The sequence below is a fragment of the Battus philenor genome, unplaced genomic scaffold (genome assembly GCF_028537555.1).
Source record: "Battus philenor isolate CCGP_79_NKW_IND1 unplaced genomic scaffold, ilBatPhil1.0.hap1 SCAF_19, whole genome shotgun sequence".
In the NCBI taxonomy this organism is placed as follows: domain Eukaryota; kingdom Metazoa; phylum Arthropoda; class Insecta; order Lepidoptera; family Papilionidae; genus Battus; species Battus philenor.
In genome coordinates this window covers 9,281,543-9,303,212 of record NW_027181681.1, presented here as the reverse complement: position 1 = coordinate 9,303,212, position 21,670 = coordinate 9,281,543, and the positions used below count along the sequence as shown (strand labels likewise).

General features: G+C 34.2%; 2 protein-coding genes across 2 annotated transcripts; both read left to right on the top strand.

Moving 5' to 3' along the window:
* The first annotated feature begins 7 nt into the window (after positions 1–7).
* LOC137921709 (carboxylesterase 1C-like) lies at positions 8–5,539 on the top strand. Its single transcript, XM_068764521.1, has 4 exons — positions 8–62; positions 1,560–1,720; positions 3,226–4,508; positions 5,243–5,539. The coding sequence occupies exons 1-4, from the start codon at positions 8–10 to the stop codon at positions 5,430–5,432; spliced, it is 1,689 nt and encodes a 562-aa protein (XP_068620622.1). The 3' UTR covers positions 5,433–5,539.
* Positions 5,540–14,396: 8,857 nt separating this feature from the next.
* On the top strand, positions 14,397–20,399 carry LOC137921702 (uncharacterized). The gene is made up of 7 exons (XM_068764514.1): positions 14,397–14,602; positions 16,346–16,478; positions 16,816–16,956; positions 17,970–18,170; positions 18,474–18,707; positions 19,335–19,587; positions 20,272–20,399. The coding sequence occupies exons 1-7, from the start codon at positions 14,541–14,543 to the stop codon at positions 20,397–20,399; spliced, it is 1,152 nt and encodes a 383-aa protein (XP_068620615.1). The 5' UTR covers positions 14,397–14,540.
* Positions 20,400–21,670: the final 1,271 nt, after the last annotated feature.

Here is a 21,670-nt window from a genome sequence, read left to right as displayed (position 1 = left end):
CGTCACAATGTCCGGTCTTACACTGCTCGCATCCAGCGATTTCTCTGAACCTCAATTATGGCGTTGGTCCATTTAGTAGGAAGCCTGCGCACCCTGGATCTATCTGCCTATGATGGCTAATCGAGAATCTTTCGGCCCTGACAGTTGTCGGTTGCCCGTGCAATATGCCCCGTCTACTGCAACTTTAGTCAAGAGATTCTTTGAGCTACATCAGCGAAAACGGTTCTTCGATCGTTTTAGTTGCAATGCTCTAAATTGTCTATCCGACTGAATTCCGTACTAATCACTTGTTTCCCCCGGAATAATTTTTTATGCGATATTCCTATATTTTTTTGTATTTCGTTTTTTTTTTCCTTTAATTTTAACATTTTATTTGAGTGAATTAACAGGGACAGGAACGGTGTTTAATTTTTGTCTTTGCCTATAATAGAAAGCTTTAAATTGTAGTATATTTTAAAATTGCAGGCGAACTCAAGGGCCTCTGAGAAGGGATGTCAGCTTTGATTGTCATTCGAGACGCCTTTAGCACGCGGTCATCGCGACTCTTGGATTTCTTCAATTGGTGGATTGTAGGCTGTTCTTACCATAAAAGGATTACTGTGATTGACGGTAGAGCCAAATCTCGACGTTTTGATAAACGATAATGTATCGCAATATTAAAAAAAAAGCACGCGTCTGTCGACCTACTAATGCATTTTACAGCCCTTAACCACTACCATTGTTATCAGTAGTGTTGACGTTGAAAAATTTACGTTACACTTTATAGAGAACATTGATTTAAAACCGTAACCGTTCCATGATAATGTTGTTTAAGTTTAAAATATTCACGACTTGCGGTATACGTAATTAAGAACAGCGTGTGATGAGCTGGGTGATTTTAGAAATAAAAAAATCCGATTTATTTATTTTTCGAAAATGGTTGCACAAAAATAATTTCACAATAACAAAAAATTAAAGTCATTAATATTTTCTTGAAAGATATTTCATTCATATTTCACCATTCAACGCATATACAAATAAAAGCATAGAATTGTAGTAAAAACTTCCTAAAACTGAGCCTGACCTTTCCTTATAATGTACATTGATATTTTGCGTCTCCGATGTTTCTTATTTTACATATAATTAATATATTGAAACTAAAAATGTTGTACTTGTGAATTGTTATTGTAATGTAATGTTCAAAGGATGTGCAGTAAAATAATAAATAAATAGTTAATTAAAACTGTTATAGTGTTTAAAACTTAGTAACAGACATAGATTTATATACAAAAACCGAACTACTCAAATTTTGTTAAACGAATTGGATACGATATAGTTTTCACTATTTTATCGATATTTATGTTAAAAAGTAGCAATATTTTTCCTGAAAATTTTTCCTTTCATGCTACGGATTTTAGTACAGTTCATTATAACATATACACACGCGAGAACGTTATAATAGAGCATAACAATTATGATATTGTCAATTAAATTTATGTTAGGAAAAATAATTAAAAAGGATTCCTATTTTTTATTAAATGTATTTGGTATTTATTTCATAATAATAAAGTGTTGTGCAGTCTGCATCAAAGGAGAGTTTCACAATGAAATATTTGTGTTACAAATAAATGAAAGTAGTATAATTGGAAAAAAACGATATACATGTTATGAAAATATTCCGTACGCGGCCTTTTACAAAATTGCTTATGCAGAACCACCATTGAAAGAATTGAGATTTAAGGTAAATTAAATAATATCTCATAAATAAGAAGTATTTTTGAATCAATTAAAATAGAAAAACCCTCAGACCTTGGTTAAGTTATAATCTTAAGGAACATAAAATAATAAATTACAAGACATATAATAAGTTATTTAATTATCATAAATAACTTACATAAAAATAAATATTGTACATAGTGGACGTATGTGTTAGTAAGAAGCGGCACTCCAAGGTGATAAATAAATATTTAACTGTATGTAGAAATTCAATTTATTTCGAGGTAAACACAAAATGTAAAACGCTACTTTGATAAAGGTAAGAAAGGCGTGATTAAAAAAAATCTATTCATTGTCTGTAAGATACAACGGAATGGAATGGACCGCCCAATGTATTTCTTTATTGTTATTGTGATGTCACTATTTCATATTTATTATACGTGAAATATTTATTATTATTACTAACACTATAATTGTAATGTCCGCCAATAGACGCCAAAGGTATAGGCCTCCCCTAATGATGACTGACTTTGCGTAGCCCATGTCCAGCGACTTCTCGCGGATCTTGACTGTGACGTGGGTCCCCCTAGTGGGGGTCGACACACTCTTAGTCCACTGGCGGCGCTCGAAAACCTTTCGGTACCAACGGCCAGCGGATGCACGAGCTATGTGCTTAGTCCACTGCCATTTCAGGCGAGCAATTTTTGGAGCTACGCTAGGGACATTGGTTCTTTGAGGGTAAGCCTGCACTTTACAATGGACATCTATCGACTAACATGAAGATGTTGATTATTATTATCACCAATTGCGAGAGAACTATTCGTATAAAATTTAAAACAAATCCGTACCAAACTTCGTCTAGATATTAATAATTTTCCAATATGAATCTAAAATCTGTTTTAGCTTTTTAATGCTATCTATCCCTATATGTCATGTGGTTAGTATATATTTTTTTACATTTTTGAGGAATTTTTCACCAAAGTACATTTTTAAGTAGCTATTTTTATTTAACATTATTTTTAACAGTAGATAAGAAAAATAACGATGTGTATATGTGGAAATATATAATGTGAAGTGAAAATAAAGATAAGCTAAAAGTAAAAGATAGGCTAAATTAGAATAAAGAAAAGCTAAAGGTACCTTTCCCTAGGCTTCATTAAACCTGTAATTATTTTGTAGACAACTTAGATATGATTTTGGAAGTGTAATATGAATATTTATATAGATAAAGGAAGTATATATGAATAATCACATAGATTTAAGAAGTATAATAAACAAAGCACTGTATGCTATTCTATGAACAGCGCGCCTGTGTTGGCTTTCGTAGCTTTAAGTTGAAGAATATTGTTATACGGAAGATTTTTTCCATTCTAGTTTCTATATGACGGGTGCCAATGACGCTACGTGGATTATAACATAAATAAATTAATAAAAAATTCTGTTTTACGAGTGACCGCTATTTAATATTAATTACATGTCTCTAAACTTCTATTGATCTTATCTGTAACTTCTTTTGTGTTTATATTAAAGCCACCTAAAGGACTGCGAAAATTGTCACCCACAACCACTTATGACTTCAGTGAAGAACACAATCTTACTGACTATGGATTAATAGAAGATTGTTTACACCTATCCGTGTATAAGCCTCTATCAAAAGAAGATCCATTCAGTTTCCCAGTGGCGGTTTGGATACATGAAAATTCTAACTATCACGGACCAGACTTTTTTTTGGAAGAAAATATTTTAGTCGTAGCAGTTTCATTTCGTACTTCAATATTTGGATTTTTAAATACAGGCGATGACTTTGCCAAAGGTAATATGGCTGCTAAGGATGTATTGATGGCTTTGAGATGGATAAGAGAGAACATACATTTATTTAACGGAGATCTAAATAAAGTGACCGTATTTGGATCTGGGATAGGGGCTAATATTGTAGCATCTCTTTTAGTTTCTAGTGCAGCGGACGATTTGTTTACCAGATTAATCATCCATGATGGAAGCGCTTTAGCTCCAATAAATTACGGAAAATACAACTTGCAAGTTGTAAATAAATTATATAATCGAATATTTAAGTTTAAAAAGTTCAAGCTAAATAAACTTTATAGATATCTAAACGAAGCGCCTGCCGAAAACCTGTTATTAATATCTCGAAATCTTTTTGATAGTTCTGAAATAAGAAATAACCAGAGACTAACCAGTGCTTTCCGTTGTGTTGTTGAAATCGATAAAAAAGGCTCCTTTATGAATAAACATCCCTTAGAAGTATACAAAAGAAAATTAGCGAATTATAACGTAGATGTTATGTTTGGATATACCAACCTACAAGCTTTATTAAAATTAAAACATTTCATAAATAACAGGAAACTATTAAAATATTTGAACTATAATTTTCAATATCTTGTACCGTTATACGGAAGGACCGATGAATACAATTCCAAGCGGTATAATAGTATACAACAAAAAATAATGAGTTTTTATTTCATTAACGGTACGATAACAGAACGGAGCTTGAGACGTTATGTTAAGTATCATTCCGACCAAGTAATTTATCCAATACTCCGACAAGCGAGATTACACAGCGAAGGATCGCGTGGAAATGTCTTTTTATACAGATTTTTATACAACGGCGGTTTTAACGCTAATTGGAGGACTCTACCTAAATTAGGTTGGTCCGGAGCTACATCGGGCGACGAAATTTGTTACCAATTCAAATGCAAATCTACGGACGACATGTACAGTGACCCAAAATTTGTACAAGAAAAACGTTTTATCAAAATTTATACGAAACTGTTGGCTAATTTCATTAAACATGGGTAAGGTTATTCATAGATTAAAATATTTACAATGTTTCGTATTTATGTTTTTGTTGACTGTGAGCGGCACTACGGATATCTAGTGATGCTTCGAAAAAGCGATCACTCGCCGAATCTAATTCGGACGGGCAGCATTCGGGAAGCTCCGAAACATTTTCACCCAAAATAACGCCATGTTTCAAGATGTCGTTATTAAAAGGCTCAAGGTCACCTGGAGAGTAATGAACGGCTATGCTAAGAGCTTCGCTTCGAATCAAGGTCACTCGCAGAATGACTCGTCTGAAGTTGTTACTTACCCATTGTTATGGGCAGGGCAGTTCGTTCGTGTAACGATAGCCGTTGGGGCTGAGAGGTTCTCGAGTGGCAACCAGGAGTCGGATGCGTGGTGTGGGTAGGCCCTCTACTAGGCGGCGACATACTCAAGGTTGTGGAAAGTTGCAGGAGGCAAGGAAAGTCCGATCGTTGTAATGATCTTAAGGAAATACTTATACCTTGTGGTGCCTATTGGCTTTCATGATAATAATGATGATGATAATGAAGCGACATGGCATGTTTTTAATGCTTGAATCTTACACGGTTTTGTATAACATAATGTTCTACGCAAAATGAACCGTACTTATTACTCTACAATTACGTAGCTACTACAAATCGATGCAATTACAATTTAAAGAAAAAATTTGTACATATTATTATAGAACTTAGAAAAATGTCTTATTTCTCAATTTTTTTTTTAGGAATCCTATATTGAAATCTCATGACAATATGTTGGAAGGATTAACTTGGGAGCCTCTACACGTTAAACAAACATTAAAAGTTTTTAATTTGGGAAAAAAATTAAAAAACACTAATTTACCTGAATCGAAAAGAATATGTTTCTGGGACAATTTAAACGATGACTTCTTCAACGACGTTGAATCATTCTAAGTCTCCGTATCAGAAAGTTTTTGATTATTACTTTATACTTGTTTACGTACATCATAGCTGGAAATCTAATTTATCTTAACAATGTAAGAAATAAAAGTTGTACGCTTTATGCCCTCGCTTTGTTGTTACGCAGAATGTACAATCCAATCTTTTCTCTTGTGTATTTTCCAGAGAATCTTATTTGCAGAAAAGAAATTTAATTTGATTCTTTTCACTTTTTGTTTTAATATTATAATGCTTTTTATAACTAAAGTTCACTAATTTTTAAAATATGAAATATTCCATACAAGTATCTCGAAATATGTTTAGTTAATAAAAAAAGTTTAATAGCCTAAGGTAATAAGTAATAATTTAAAAATAGAATTATCAAATTACTGTATATTGGGGTAAAAGACAAAGGATGATATATTGCCATTCATTACCTTCATCATTTCAGCTATATACGTAAGGTTCAAAGCTCGACATAGGCCTTTTCCATATGGCCCCTTGAAAGCGGTCAGCATCCAGGGATGACCTTCGCTTGCCGGTGTCCTGGTCTCCACTCCAGTACTTTTTCAAAAAAAAAAACATTTAATAAATAAAAAGAAATGCCTTTGATAAATATGGCTGTTGACAAATATTCGAATAGTATATTACCATTACAATACGAATGACAGATTAATTTTTTTTAGCTTTTTCATGTTTTGCAAGTTATACATGAACGTTGTATTTTCAAATTATTCCCGCAAACGGTAATAAGCTCGTTATGAACAAGTTTCGGAATAATATATGCAACGCTAAGTAACGAACATTCGCACACAAAAAGTTTACGCTTCGTTTGTCTGTATTAGGTGCAGCGGGAAAACATTTACAATCATCCTTTATTGACGAAAGACAAAATTCACGCAACGTACACAATTTTTATATACATCTTCTTCTATATCTATATCTGTATATATAAAACAAAGACTGGTTTGTTACAACACTTATAACTCGAGATCTGCTGAACCAATTTTCATGGTTATTGATTCGTTGGATTTGTCTTCGCCCCGGATAGCAGAATACATCTAAATCTAAAAACAATGAAAACTCGATATGTGTAATAAATACTTAATCATTTCAATAAATGCTCATTTGTTTATTACATGTCAAACATTTGTTGTCCAATCCTGTCAAATACTGTAACAACTATTCATATGTGCGTTCAGAAATTTATTTTGTGTAAAATGTCTTGAAAGTTCAGGTACTGTTATATTTGTTTTTTTAGACATTAATTTGTGTAAATTATTTATAAATTTAATTTTTTACTTCCGTAAATAATACCTAAGATATATTCTACAGGTTAACAAAAGTGTAAATGTCTTTTAATAGGTTATCTATAATTTTTCTTGATAAGCTATTGTCTATATCTCGAAAGTTCAGGCACTGATATTATATTTGATTGTTTTATGTGGTTTTGTGCGAGTGCATATTCAGTATTACTATTAATGACAATGCCGCGTCCTAGAAGATCTAATCTTTCCCAGCGGAGCCGTAATGCAATTAGGCAACGGAATATCGCGAGTCATTTATCTGCCGAAGAACAAGAAATTGCACTAGAAGAGCGCCGTGTTTGTATGGAGCAAAGAAGGGCCTTAATACGTGCTTCTCAAACACAAGAGCAAAGAGAGGCAGCCCGTGAAACGGCTAGGTTAGAAACAAGAAATCGTCGAGCTTATCGTACAGAAGAACAGAGGAATAATCTTCGAAGTGCAAGAAGAAATAGTTCAAGTGTTGATTTGAATCGGGCAGCGTTTCTATATAATTGCACCATCGACTACAGCTTGCATAATTTAGTTTGCATTGGTCCAATGGACGTTGTTTGCCAGCATTGTGGCGCATTGAAGTTTTCTGGTGAAACTCCTGGTTTGTGCTGCCTTTGTGGTAAAGTGACATTACCATTATTGGTCCCGCCACCAGAGCTTTTGCGTTCCCTGCTTTATGGCAAAACATTAGAATTACGACATTTTCGAGCGAACACTCTTAAATACAATGTCTGTTTCCAAATGACTTCATTTGGGGCGGAAATTATCGAAGAACACGGATATAATCCGACATTTAAGGTAATTTACGTTAAAAACTTTATTTTCACATAGATACACAGCATAAATTCTTGCAAATATACTTCATGGGCAATATGGAAGAACAACTTGACCGGCGTCAAGGGATCAACACAGCTACGAAAAGAGCAATTCTCCAACAATTGCATGCATTGGTCAGGCTGCTCAAGACTGCTTTAGACCGCATGCCAAGTGATGACAATAAAGTTGTGATCAGAGCGGGCGAAAGACCAGTCGGAACACATGAACGCACATTAAATGCTTCAACAATCGATGAAGTGGCAATCCTGATTGTTGTACTTACACGACGCAATACTTGGCAACTACAAAGAATAAATGAAACACACCGTTCATATGACGCGTTGCAATACCCGCTGATGTTTGGCAAGGAGACGATGGATATCACTTTAATATCAAAATGATTAATCCATTGAATGGTAAGATCAATACCATTGTTTTCATTTTAACTTGATATACATTTTATTCTGTTTGCTTTTGGTACACAAAAAAGTTGTCACACCAAATTAGTAGAGAGTAGCTGTAAGAGTCGTTAACCTATTAGAGGTTCTAAAATATAATTCTTATTGTATTTGTTTCAGGTAAGGCAACTACCAAGAAGGTTAGTTCGATTAATTATTACGCATATCGTTTTATGATTTTTGAAAATTCTGACAATTATTTGTTGCGATTTCGTCGACTGCTTCAACAATATTGCGTTGACATGTACGTTAAAATTGAAACGGAGCGCTTGACTTTCATTCGGTTGAATCGAGCTAGATTGCGTTCGAAAGAGTATATTCATTTACGCGATGCTATTAGCACAGTAGGAGACTCAGAAAATGTTGGTCGATTGACTATTTTACCGGCGACATACACAGGTAGCCCGCGTCATATGGATGAACATGCGCAATGTGCAATGAAATATGTTTATCATTATGGTCGGCCAGATCTATTCATTACATTCACATGTAATCCGAAATGGATGTAATTGTTCAATTGCTGCTTCCCGGACAAACATCAAGCAACCGACACGACATCACCGCACGCGTTTTCAAGCAAAATATTCGGTCACTAATATCTAGAGAACGGCCAGAGAATATATTTCACAGCGTGGAATGCTGCTCAACGTACCGAAACACCTCCAGCGACAACACTGACCAGTTTCTTTGCGATTTGTCAAAGCGATCCGTTCGCACGAACGTTGCTTTACTCGGAAATACCACGTTATTAGACTTGGAACGCTACATCGAAGAAATTTCAACGTCGGAAGCAAGGTGATGCAGTTCCTGGTCATCCAGATATGCGTTCTACTGATGCTCTTGGTCGTATTTACACACTACATCCGAAGAATGATGAATGTTTCTATTTGCAGTTGTTGCTGGTACATGTTCGAGGGCCAAGATCATTTGAATCACTACGAACTGTTAATTGTATAGTGTGCCCCACATTTCGTGCAGCATATCAAGAGCTGAATTTGCGTGAAAACGATACCCACTAGGACACGACTATTGCTGAAGCAATTATTTCTGCATCTCCAAGTCAGATACGCACATTATTTGCTATCATCATTTCGACATGCTTACCATCGAACCCACGTGACCTGTGGAACAAATACAAAGATATACATCGAATTCGTGTCAACTCAAGAAATCCCGATCTTGTGGCGAATGAGGAGATGCATAACCAGGCTTTGCTCTTGATCGAAGATATGAGTAACCTCAGTGTGCGACAGTTTGTTAGTTAGGTTAGGAATGCCAGCGCCAGATCGCGGAATGAATGACGCATTTAATAGAGAATTGGAACGTGAACGTGAATATGATCCACATGAATTAATCCAATCAGTTCAAATGAATGTAACACTGTTGAATCCTGAGCTGAGGGAAGTCTATGATACACTAATTAATGCAATTTATGTTGGAAATGGTGGCTTATTTTTTTTTGGATACCCCCAGTGGAACTAGGGAGACATTCCTCATGTCATTGATTTTGGCCACTGCACGTGCGAGATCCGAAATTGCGGTAGCAATTGCTTATTCTAGAATAGCGGCCACATTGTTAGACGGACGCCGTACGGCTTACTCAGCGTTAAAATTGCCATTAAACCTTCAAACTACTGTACCCCTGACATGTAACATTTCGAAACAATCCGCAATGTTCAAAGTTTCAGTAGCATCAAAAATCATCATATGGGACGAATGCACAATGGCGCACAAACGTGCATTGGAAGCACTAGATCGAACATTAAAAGATCTGCGCAATGACTCGAGATGTTTTGGTGGTGCAATGATTTTATTATTTGGCGATTTCCGACAAACACTACCAGTCATTTCAAGATCTACTGTTGCCAACGAAATAAAGATTTGCTTCAAAGCATCAAATCTGTGGCGATATGTAAAGAAACTTCAACTGTCTGTAAATATGAGAGTTGCAATTTTGAACGATTTATCTGCTGATGATTTCTCGAAGAAATTGCTGGCCGTGTTCCTGTTGACGAATCGAGCGGTTTGATTTCATTTCCTCCAAATTTTCGCAATTTCGTCTCATCAAAAGACGAGCTTATCAACAAAGTATTTCCGCATATCATTGCTAACCACAAAAATACTAAATAGTTAAGTGAGCGAGCAATTTTGGCGGCTAAAAATAAAGATGTAGATGACCCCAATTTTATAAAACAAAATAAAATCGTAGGTACTCTGTATTCATTCAAATCTATCGACTGTGTAACAAACGAAGAAGAAGCAACTAATTGCACTGAACAACAAAAAAAAAAACTTTCGGAAATATCTTGGAAACCAACACTTGTTTTAAGACAAGTAAGACATGCTGATTACAAATATAGAAACCGTACCGTTTGTCTCTATCGCCCACCGTTGTTGAGATATTTGGCATTGTCCATTTATATATGCTTAATATTGTATCAAAGCAAACAACTCGCAGGCAAGTTACAGTAGAGCATATATCGCTGAATAGAGTACTACTTAACATAAATACACATAGTTTAAGATATAATACATTTGTAAAATACATAGGTATAACGTAAAGTTCCTTAAATTAAAAGTTAGTTTGGTTTGAATTTCTTGGCTGTACACTTGCGTTTGTGCTGACAACAATTTGGCATGTTGCGCTGAAGCATCCAGCAATAGTCTAGCTAACATTGCTGCACTCCATCGGCCTTGATAGCGTGACTCCATCACCGAGATGTCCTGATGGAAACGTTCACCATGTTCATCACTAACAGAACCTAGGTTTTCTGGAAAGAAGTCGAGATGTGAGTCGAGGAGATGAAGCTTGAGGGACATGTTACAACCCATTAACTTGTACGCACTAATGCATTTCTGCACAATATTTACATAGTCAGGAGATTTATTATTTCCAAGGAAATTGGCTACAACAGACTTAAATGCCAACCATGCTTTTTTTCAGTTCTGCTGAGTAAATCTTCGAAGTGACTGTCTGCTATGATCTTCCTTATTTGTGGACCTATGAATACACCTTCTTTAACTTTCGCATAACTCAACTCTGGAAACTTGTTGCATAGGTACCGAAAAGCATCTGAGTTTTTGTCTAGTGCGAAGTTTTTCATAAGCCCCAGCTTTATATGAAGTGGAGGCATAATAACTTTTTCACGCTCAACCAATGGCACACGCAGGACGTTTTTACTACCTGGCTCCATTTTATCTCTAATGGGCCAATTCTTATTTATATAGTAGTGCTTCCTTTCTCTGCTGTCCCACTCGCAGATAAAGCAGCAGTACTTGGTGTACCCTGTCTGCATTCCCATGAGAATAGTGATCACTTTTAAATCACCACTCACCTTTGTGTCTATGTCGAAATTGTGAAGTTCTTGTATCTGGTGATAGCAAATTAAACTCTTTCAGATGTGAACCTAGCAGTTCAGCTTGACCTTTTGTTAGTGCCAGGTCCCGTACAAGGTCGCAAAGATCATCATTATTAATCATCTGAATTTCATCATCATCAGGATTGTAGTCAGAGTCTGCCATGTTGCTGGAAGACGACTGACTTTAGAAAATGTAATCACCAAACAAGATATTTTTGGGTTGTTATTCAGTGTTATCCAACTGAATTTTTATACTCCTTAGATGTGCCTGGTTTACCACTGCACAATTTACAACTGAAGATTGGCTCGGTAGTCATCATGCTTCGAAATTTAAACAAACCAAAACTGTGCAATGGAACGCGTTTGATATAATAGGTGATAAGAAAACTGATGAGCAATGTGATTCACGCCTCGATACTTAAAAGAAAATTTAAAGATGAGGAAGTTCTTATTCCAAGGATTCCAATGATCCCCACAGATATGTTTGCCGGGGTCAGCTAGTTTTATTTAATCGTAAATTGCGCGTGTAGTGAGCCGCTTACCTTTTACCTCGATTTCGTAATTGTCATTAAATTGTAAATTACAGCCGGATACATTGATTTCTATCATTTGTTCTGTGACGTAAGATAAGCCTATCGAGTCCATAATTTACTGATCCAAAATAAATTGAAATATACATATATTTTTAATGTAAAGCGGTAACGCAGTTTATTTTTAATTTACTTAATATGCTCACAAAATCATAAATACAACAAAAATCTTTTACGACATTGAAGCAGCATTTTACTTTTTGATTTCCTCTCGGCGTTCATTGGAATAGTGTGGGTGCAATTTCAGCTTTGTAATTTATTGTCAGACAATCAAAATGAATTAAGTATGAAGTCAATATACAGATTGGTTGTTTATTGGTGAAAAGGTTTAGAAGGGGTGAAAGTGTAGCTCATTGGTCAGGAAAAAATTGAAAGCTTTACATTTATTTCAAATCATTTTGTATAAAGTGAACAATCTATTGGAATGCGACAGGCCAATGACTTCTGGGAGTACAGTCTGCTGGGCCAGATAGTAAACAATAATTAATCTCATTATATAAGAACCGAAATTTTGAAAAGAAATATACATTATTTCTGCAAATCACCGTAAAGCTTTAAACTAATCATCTTGTATAATATGCTTTGTATTTTTTTAGCCATAATCTCTTAGTTATACAGGATTTACGTGAGCATGTACCTGACGTACGTGTCTCATTTACAAGAAAAGTGTTTTTTATTAACCTTTTAGTTGTGTTTAATTTTATTACCATATAATTACTTTGTTCGGTAAGTAATTAATATATATATAAACTTTAAGAGAGTGGGAGCTTAAGACTCAAAACAAAACTGTAAATGAACTGGCTGAAAACATAAACAATAAGAGGTAAGAAAATATAGAAATAATTTATTTAACATTGGAACTTTTAACAAGACATTTATTGATTGTAATTTTTTTTTCATTTATAATATTTTTAACTTTACTTTGCTTCGTATGGTGTTATAGTTATGAAAAAGGAGTAGGAAGAAATTCAATGATACCATATCTTTAAATAAAGTTTATCATTTTGGTTTATTATTCTTTATAGAGTAGCATTTATGCCCATATACTTTCTGTGAGATAATAGCCTGAATGAAAACAAAATATTTAAGCGACTTCATAGTCAAGATATATATATAGACTGGGACCTCGCTAAGGAGAGTCAATATCACGGAAATACTCAAGTTATTTTTACTGATTAGTCTCGAAGATCTAATGATACATACACGTACATACATCGTTAGCACGTTACGGCCATGTATTCTTCTCCATATTGTGATTGGTCCTGTTTGCTCTACGACATAACCTATTAATCAGCGTTTTTATTAGATATCATATTTGCTTTGAATCTTTATAAATAGTATGACAATAACAGAGCTAAAAATAGATCGCCTTTTTTCAACAAACCAAATGTCAATGGTTAAAAAAATAAAATAAAAATAGTTAAATACACAAATTAATATTTGCTTAGCTTTCAAAAGTGTAGTTGGATTACATTTACAATTAATCTCATAATGATGACTAATCCCGTCGGTCCTTTTTAATTGCTTGCAAAGTGATTAAAAAAAATCTAATCTCTTCTAATGGCCTAAGAGGCTAGCCATGCGTTGATACAAAATTAGGATCTATAGATCGCAGCGGTCATTCGTAAATATCATACGAAATCATTTGTAGTAGGGGCGGAAACAATCCTGATCAGCTTTTTTTGCTATGGAAGAAAAGGCTCAACTATGGACACAGTCAGGTAAAGAACTTGCAAAGATCGCGAAGAAGGGATATGCGCGAAACATTTATTAGTGTATGTGTGGTTATTACATTAAAGTTAATACAGAAACAAATACTTTCTGTGTTAAAATCTAATAGATGACATATTATTTATTATAAAAGAGTTATCATACTCAAAAGAAATTACCGAAAGAAGGATTAAATCTTTTCGTTTCATGTACTAATGTAAAAATCTCAGCTACTAATTATTAGAAAAGAAGATAAATGAATAACAAAGAAAATGTAAATCCTTTCTGCTTTGTATGTAATATATTAGGCTTCAAAAAGTAAAACGAGAAATCTTGAATTATGTGTTAGATCGTCGAATAATTATTTCAATCACGTTTCCGTGAACTTGTCATCTATCAGGGCAGCGAATTGTAACAACAACCTAAAATTGTTGACGGAGCGATTTCTGATCTTTGGTTTTCTAAGCGATAAAATTTCAGCTTTAGGTTAAATAAAAAATGCAAGCATCATACTTATGATATGACGTAATCACTGAACGATGAAACAAAGATTGTAGATGATGTCGGATTAAAGTAAGGTGTTATGTTGTTTAATGTAAAATAAACTAAATGACCTAAGTACCCAATTAGTGGCTCCGTACTTCTTGTTGGCACAAACTCTTAGTTATACAAGAATAACATAAACTATATGCTCATGTTATTCTTGTGCAACCTGATATAAACGACTGGCTTAAAACCAATATTATTTCTGTTTTTCTTTCAGTATTAGTTTTGTCTTGCAATACCTAAGCACAACCTAGTGCGGTTACCAAATTGGTTTAATCATTTAGATATTTAAATATATACACGACATAAACTTCAAATTAAATTTTTTCGTAGATCTTTTTTGGTTATGTTGTGTAAAATGACGACGTTCAAATGGCTAAAGAACTTTTCCAGAGTGTATTCAAATCGGTAAGAATATTTAAATAATAAAAAAGTCCCTTGTACAATTCTAAATGATCACAATTTGTCAATAAATCGATAGGATTTAACTTGAAATGATTTATCAATTGGGTTTTTTTATTGGATCTATATTCCACGGACAGTCCGTGGCTTTGTTTTTACAAAAACACTTAAAATTTCCGTATTTTTTTTGCTTACGTTTCTGCGTGCCAGTGTTTAATCAGCTAAGATAGTCTAGTCTCTTTAATTATTCTCTAGTTAAATTTTAAACTAAATTGAAGTGAACTATTTACAGTTATTTTTTTTTAATCATTGGTGTTTTGCCATATCGACGGTAAGCGTCGTTAGACCTGCCTCTGTACCGTAGCCCTGGCTAATGAGATGTTGTTTATCGGCATGAGTGAGAATCAGTTACAGGTTATTTTTTGGTTTTGGGATTTTCTGCCGAGAGCAAGAACTCCTACTTAGGGAGTGCACCACCCCCTTGCACGAATATACCGCATACCTCCTTTAGAGCATATGCCACTACCATCGGGTTCCTGTGGGTGTACAATAGCTCCTGCTTCCGCTGGAAGAAATAATATTGGCGGTCATGTCTCAGTGGAAACAAGTTGTCGCGGTCGATGCTCTTTCGCCACGGATAGTTTGGCTGCAATCACCGCAACACCGTAGTCGTTCATTAGTGCTTCGTCGACAAGGAGTTTGTCGCAATTACCTTTAATGTCGTTCACCAGGTCTTTAAGATATTTCTGCGGCGAACTTTTCGTCATGAAATGTTTTGGAAATGCTCTTTTGCACGGTGCAGAGGCGCATAACGCTGTCAGGAAGGTATCTACACGATCAGATATTCCGGATACTCTCCTTGATGTTGAGAAGGCTTTTGCCTCTTTGTTAAGATGTTCTTGTAATCGCTCTGAGCCACTAATACTGGGCCCTACCCCTCAGGGGTCGTCCGATGTGGATGAGATGGAGCCTGGTTTCGTTGACCATGTCGTATTTAATCATCAATTTGATTCTATTCCGGGATACCATCTTATACGGTTCACACTTTATGCATTAATTATATAGGATTTCCACTGTTCATAAACACGTTTCCAGAGGATGGGCAGTAGCGTACTCTGCGTACAATAATACCACACTACGATCGCCAACCCGTCTACCAAGCGTGGTGATTTTGGCATATTCTACAAAAGATATTTTTGATGCATATGCCTTGCAATTGGCTTTTATGGGTTGAAACAACGACGACGAATTCATCAATTTCTACTTGATTTATAATTCGCACTTTTTGTGTTTGTGGAAATATTACAACAAAAAATGATAATTGACTTTTTTATGTATATGTATAAAACGGACATAAAAATAGGTGGTGTTATTTGTTGTGTAGTGTTTTATATTACTATTTACAAAGGTTAAACTAAAAGGCGTAAACAAATGAGTTTTCATTAATGGGTCCGTTTTATGCAACAAATTGGTTAAGCCTATAATAACTTAAATGTATAAACACAAATTTGTAGTGGTACTGCAAACAGAGACTTGTTCTCTTTTACTCTTCTTTTACATGTGTTCTTTATTTTAAATTTTTTCATAAACTTGAGTGGTTTTTTGTGCGATTTTTAATTAAAAATTGTAAGTTTTATATATAATGATAAATAAATGAAATAAATAAACAATATTGGAAAAAGTAATGAATAACTTATTCTGATTTTTTTTATACAATGTTAAAAATGTTTATAAATATTCTTATACCAGGGTTGCTCAACAAACGCAAACTGGTATCTTATCCCGAGAATCCTTCAACGAATTTATTGAAGCGTATCCTGTAATAATGAACAAGACATTACAGAATATAGAGTTTTTGAAATCACATGACCGAATAAATAAAGTAAGTATGTGCATCTTTTTAGAAATATTTCAGTTTATACAATTTAACTACACGCATAAACACACTTTAAAACACGGACGACATTGTCAGAGTTTGTTAGAGTTGTCAAGGTCCAACCACAAACTCTTAATATAACGATAGTGTAATTGTGTACGGCTGTAAATAAAATAAACGAAAAAAATGGCATTATCTCTATCAAGTGCTCCCGTTATTGAGTTATAAAGCGTAATATTATGTATATAAGAAGTACAAAATTAGAAGACAATCTTGACAAAACTTTAGTTAGTACTAATACGTGTACATAAATCCTAAATAATAAATTTTGTTTCTCTTTCAGGTTTTGGAGTACAACACTCGCAAACAGAAACAATTGCAAGCCCAAATGTTTATACTAAGTTGTGAGACACTTCAAAAACCGGATGAAATCAACGACGACTTTAAACTGAAACAGCACGTTATAGCCTGGTGTATAGAAATGGTAAAATACTTCTTTCAATAATTTGCTAAAAACGAGTATATATATTTTTTTCATTCGTCTTGTCATTACTAAATCGTTGCGTATAATTAAGTTTATCTTTTGTGTTTCCTTAATTTTTGATTATAAACATTGTGATTATTTAAATTTGTGATAGTTGCTTTGTTTATACTATTTATGTCTGGTTGGTTCTGATGATGGACTCAATGCAGGGTCAGTTAGAATAACACTAAATTGTTTTAAGCGTTTTCAATTCAGGATTTTTGATGACAAAGATGTATCACCAGCCAGCAGCCACAGATGCATGTTATCACGGCACAGATATATTTTACTGGTTCACCCTGGGACAGGGTGACCGGAGCGAGATGCACTCTGAAATGGATTAGTGCATCAAGATCGTTACATTGGTAGTTACTAAAGAATTGTAAATTGACCACAAAACAGTTTGACCCATTGGAAAATCCAGGGTAGTTTATAAAAAAAAACTCGTTTTTTGGGTAGCACACGAGTAAATTTAAAGAAACATAATGAACCGGGTCTGAATGACTACAAAACCAGGGTTAACTTGCAACACGGCAATGCTGTGTGTATGATGGGATTGAAAGGTTTTAATAGTCGGGTAGAACTATCGATTCGGATCCCTACTGTCAAATATTGATGTTATTAAAACAACAAATTAAAAAAAGGGCCGGAATTAATCAAAAGAATGCCATTTTCGCTCTCATCGGAATTCTCTGGGCAGTGTCAAGTTAACATAAAAAAACTGTCGTAACTACTTGTACGGTTTTTTTTCTTCATTATAAGTCGCAAAATTTCTGTAGTTACAGTAGTCTCGAATTTTCTTATAAAATTCAAAGAAACCTTTTTTCCAACCTATAAAGGAAACAGCAATGTAATTAAATAAAAAAAGGACATATTGAATAACTTAAAAAATTAATTCCCAGATTTTTAGCATAATAAACCGTGCAGAATTTTCGTTATTATTTAGTAATTAATTATAACTTATCACTCCACAGTTATTTACTTACGCCGCCATAACCGATGACTTTGAAGAAGGCTCTAAAACTCGGTACAGCAAACCTTGTTGGCACTTGTTACCTGAAGTTGGAAAGCTCATTATTAACGACGCCGGTACGATATTATGTTTATTATACGAAATTCTGAGACAAAACTTTGAAGGCTTACAGCTTATAAAAATTTTCAACCTATTTAATGAGGTGAGAACAAATTAACATGTAGTGTACATCTATACAATAGATTAAAATATAAATTTTTATTTATAAAACTTGTAAAAAATTCACATTTATGAATGTAAATTATAATAATTAGTTATTATAAAAATACACATATTTTTTTTATAATAACATGTTTCTTTACAATATAAGATTTTTTTCTAATTTTTCACATTTTATAATTTGAGTAGCGCTATGTATTTACCACAAGGCATTACTTGCCATTCATATTCATATTAATTATGTGTAAAACTATTGTTTAATATTAATGATTTGTATTCTCCACAGACAATGTTTAAATACAACGTGGGTCAACACTTGGATATCGTAGCATCGACGACAAAGAACTACGAAGTTTTTACAGTAGAGAATTACTTAACTATTGCATCTTACAAATTAGGATTTTATTCCTTAGTACTTCCAGTACAATTGGCTCTTATTTTGTCCAACAAAAACAATTCAAGCTCTAACAAAAACGTGTCCGATATATTCACGGAAGTAGGCGTATGGAGTCAAATTAAGGTAAGTTACATGTACCAGTATCAGTCTAGTGTCGTTTTAATTAGTTTGTCGTATTATGTTCTAAGATATTTAGAGAAAATTTTTGGAAAGTTTTGAAAACTAAAAACAGAAACCTTTACTTAGAAATTGAGACATTTCGCCCAAGTTTCTTACGACAACGTATTTTTATATAAAAAATATTCAAAATTTTATTTTACCCTATAAAAATATTACATTATTATCTTCATGTATTTCTTTGTAGCAAATTTCTTTTGATACCAGTTTAAATATTGTTTAGTTAAACAGGTTATCAATGCGTAGCAACTATCACTTATTTATTTCACAATATCTTCAACGACGAAGAACTTCAACGAATCTATTTTGTAGAAGTGTTGGTTATGGTTTATCAATGAATCAATTTATTATAATATTATTTTTAAACAATTTTCTTTTTGATAACAGTCCTTTCGTTCCACTATGTGGACTGACGATAAAAAATAAGTTCGCAGGAAGTCGCTTGATGCGGGGAGCGCAAGACAAAATTATTGTGAAACTCTTTGTGGAGGCTATCATGTTGTTGATAACGACTTCATCGTTATCAACAACAGCAGTCCTCTGTAAATTTATAATAACTGAATAATTTTGTAGAACGACTTCGAAGATATATTCGACGACGACGCTAGTACGGGAAAAACGGGTTCCGATATCCAAGCAGGCAAATGCACGTGGTTAGCAGTTACAGCCCTGCAACGTTGCAGCGAAGCGCAGAGAAAAGAATTCGAAGAATGCTACGGCAGTTGGGACCCGTCACACGTCGACAGAATACGCGCACTTTATAATGATTTGAAAATAACTGACATCTTTCACATAGAAGAAAAAGCATATTATGACAACGCGTTACGTAAAATTCAATCTTTACCAGTGAATGCAAAACCATCGCAAGAATTTTTGCGATTTATACTCTATAAATACTATTTATACATAAGTAACGGCCGATTCGTCAGTATGCATTAAGGCAATTAAATAAGTTAAAAAGTTATTTAGTACCTATTTAAGTTATGTATTTCTGTGTATAATATTATGAAACATTATAAATATCTTACACATAAAATTACACACTGAAATGCTTTTGTTTTGCGTATCGGAGGGGAAATATTCTGGACGGACTTAAGATACCTTGCCCTCTGGGCGAGGGACAGACAGGCTTAAGTGATATTTCTACCCACTAAAACCTCCTCGGTGGTCGTCTCCGGTACCTTTGCAGTGGCAACGGGATTTTCTACGGAATTCGCAGCTGCTCCTCGGTGATTTGTCAAGACATAGCCTCTCCTGGCATCCTCACTGTACGGCACCAACAAGGGACCACTTTGCATTACTGCCTCATTCATTACTGCATCACGGGTTCGCATTGAATGTACGATGAAGGCCCCCACCCTCAACGCCCCCAAACCCGATGGATTTTTAGTCGCCTCTTACGACAGGCAGAGGATACCTTGACTCTAGAGAACCCGATAGGCGGCTTCCTTCTGCACCCTGACGCTCTTGCAGAAGGCGTTGAAAACTGCAAATGCGCTTTCTTCGCCAGTCCAGCCGCCACTGCTACTGGTAGAGAAATGTCTCGCTGGATTTCTTGATTTAGGAACTTCCGCTCTGACTCAGAGGGTATTCGACGAGCGTGCGCTGAAGAATCCCAGTCTCTGCCACAGGCACTAAGATTCCTTACTCAACCTAACATTTTTAACCACAAATTTTTCATCAGAAACGTTTAATTTTTAAAATATACAAAGGACAACAGCATGAGCAATGTCTAAATATGTATTATGTAGCCGGTTAGTAACTTCCATTGAAGATTATCAAGTGAGGAACGAATCTGTACAAAATGAACAAAGCTTTTTCTGAGTGCAAATATATATTAATAAAACATACTCGTATTATTTAATACATCAAGATATTAGGTGTTAGATAAAAGACCGCAAGTTGTTTTCTTGATAGAAAACAACTTCAAGTCTTCTTGGACTGGGCGTTTCTTGGCATCGGAACGACTTTGGAAGGAAAAAAATGAAGAGTTAACTATTAAAACTGCAATATTCGGCAATTATGACAGATATAACGACAATATGAAAAAACAAATAGAAAACAATAAAAATATGATCATAGTAAATCATGTTTAAATTTCTTTACAATTGTCGCTCAATAATTTTAAAGTCAAAGGCAAAACAGTTTTATTATGCAAGACCATTTCAATTATCTTTAAGCGTCAGCTTAAAATTAAGTTCAACTGTGTTACGCGCAATTTACGGAAAAGATCTAACAAAAAACTCAGTGAGTAATTATTTTTGATAATTTTATGACACATAACAATTAAAGGTTTTTTCATTAAGATTAAAACAATTAATTTCCAAATATCTTTACCCTGATCATAATCTAAGAAAAGTAACATGGCTTTTGGTAGAGTCTGTGGTCAATAAATTTCTTGAATTTACACAGAGATAAGTTCACCGCGTCGCTGGATAAAGAATCGAATAAGCTGACCTATGAGAGTTGACAAATAAGTGAAACACTTCTCACATCTCTCCCTTTCATTTACAAAAGTCTCGACAAAAGAAGAAGATTTTTAAAAGTAGTTTACTTTTTTTATTAAATTAATCTTTCTATGTTATAATTTGATAAAATTACATAATGTAGGCAGTTATTCGCATAAAATTATTTGGTTTAGAGTAATCTTTACGGATTAAAGGAATTCTATTAAAAGTAAGAGCTAATCGACTCATCTTCGACTTGCATGTCGTAAAGCTTATCTTATGACCTTTACAGTTACAAACGAAAACTTCGGGAATATATGCGTCAGAAATTGGCAGAATCTACACAACAGTAGTTATTATTTTTTAATTCTACACGAAGTATATGTATTATGTTATATGTATATATTATTTGTGTATTGTATATAAATATTTACACAATTTATGTATGTAAGTATTGTTATA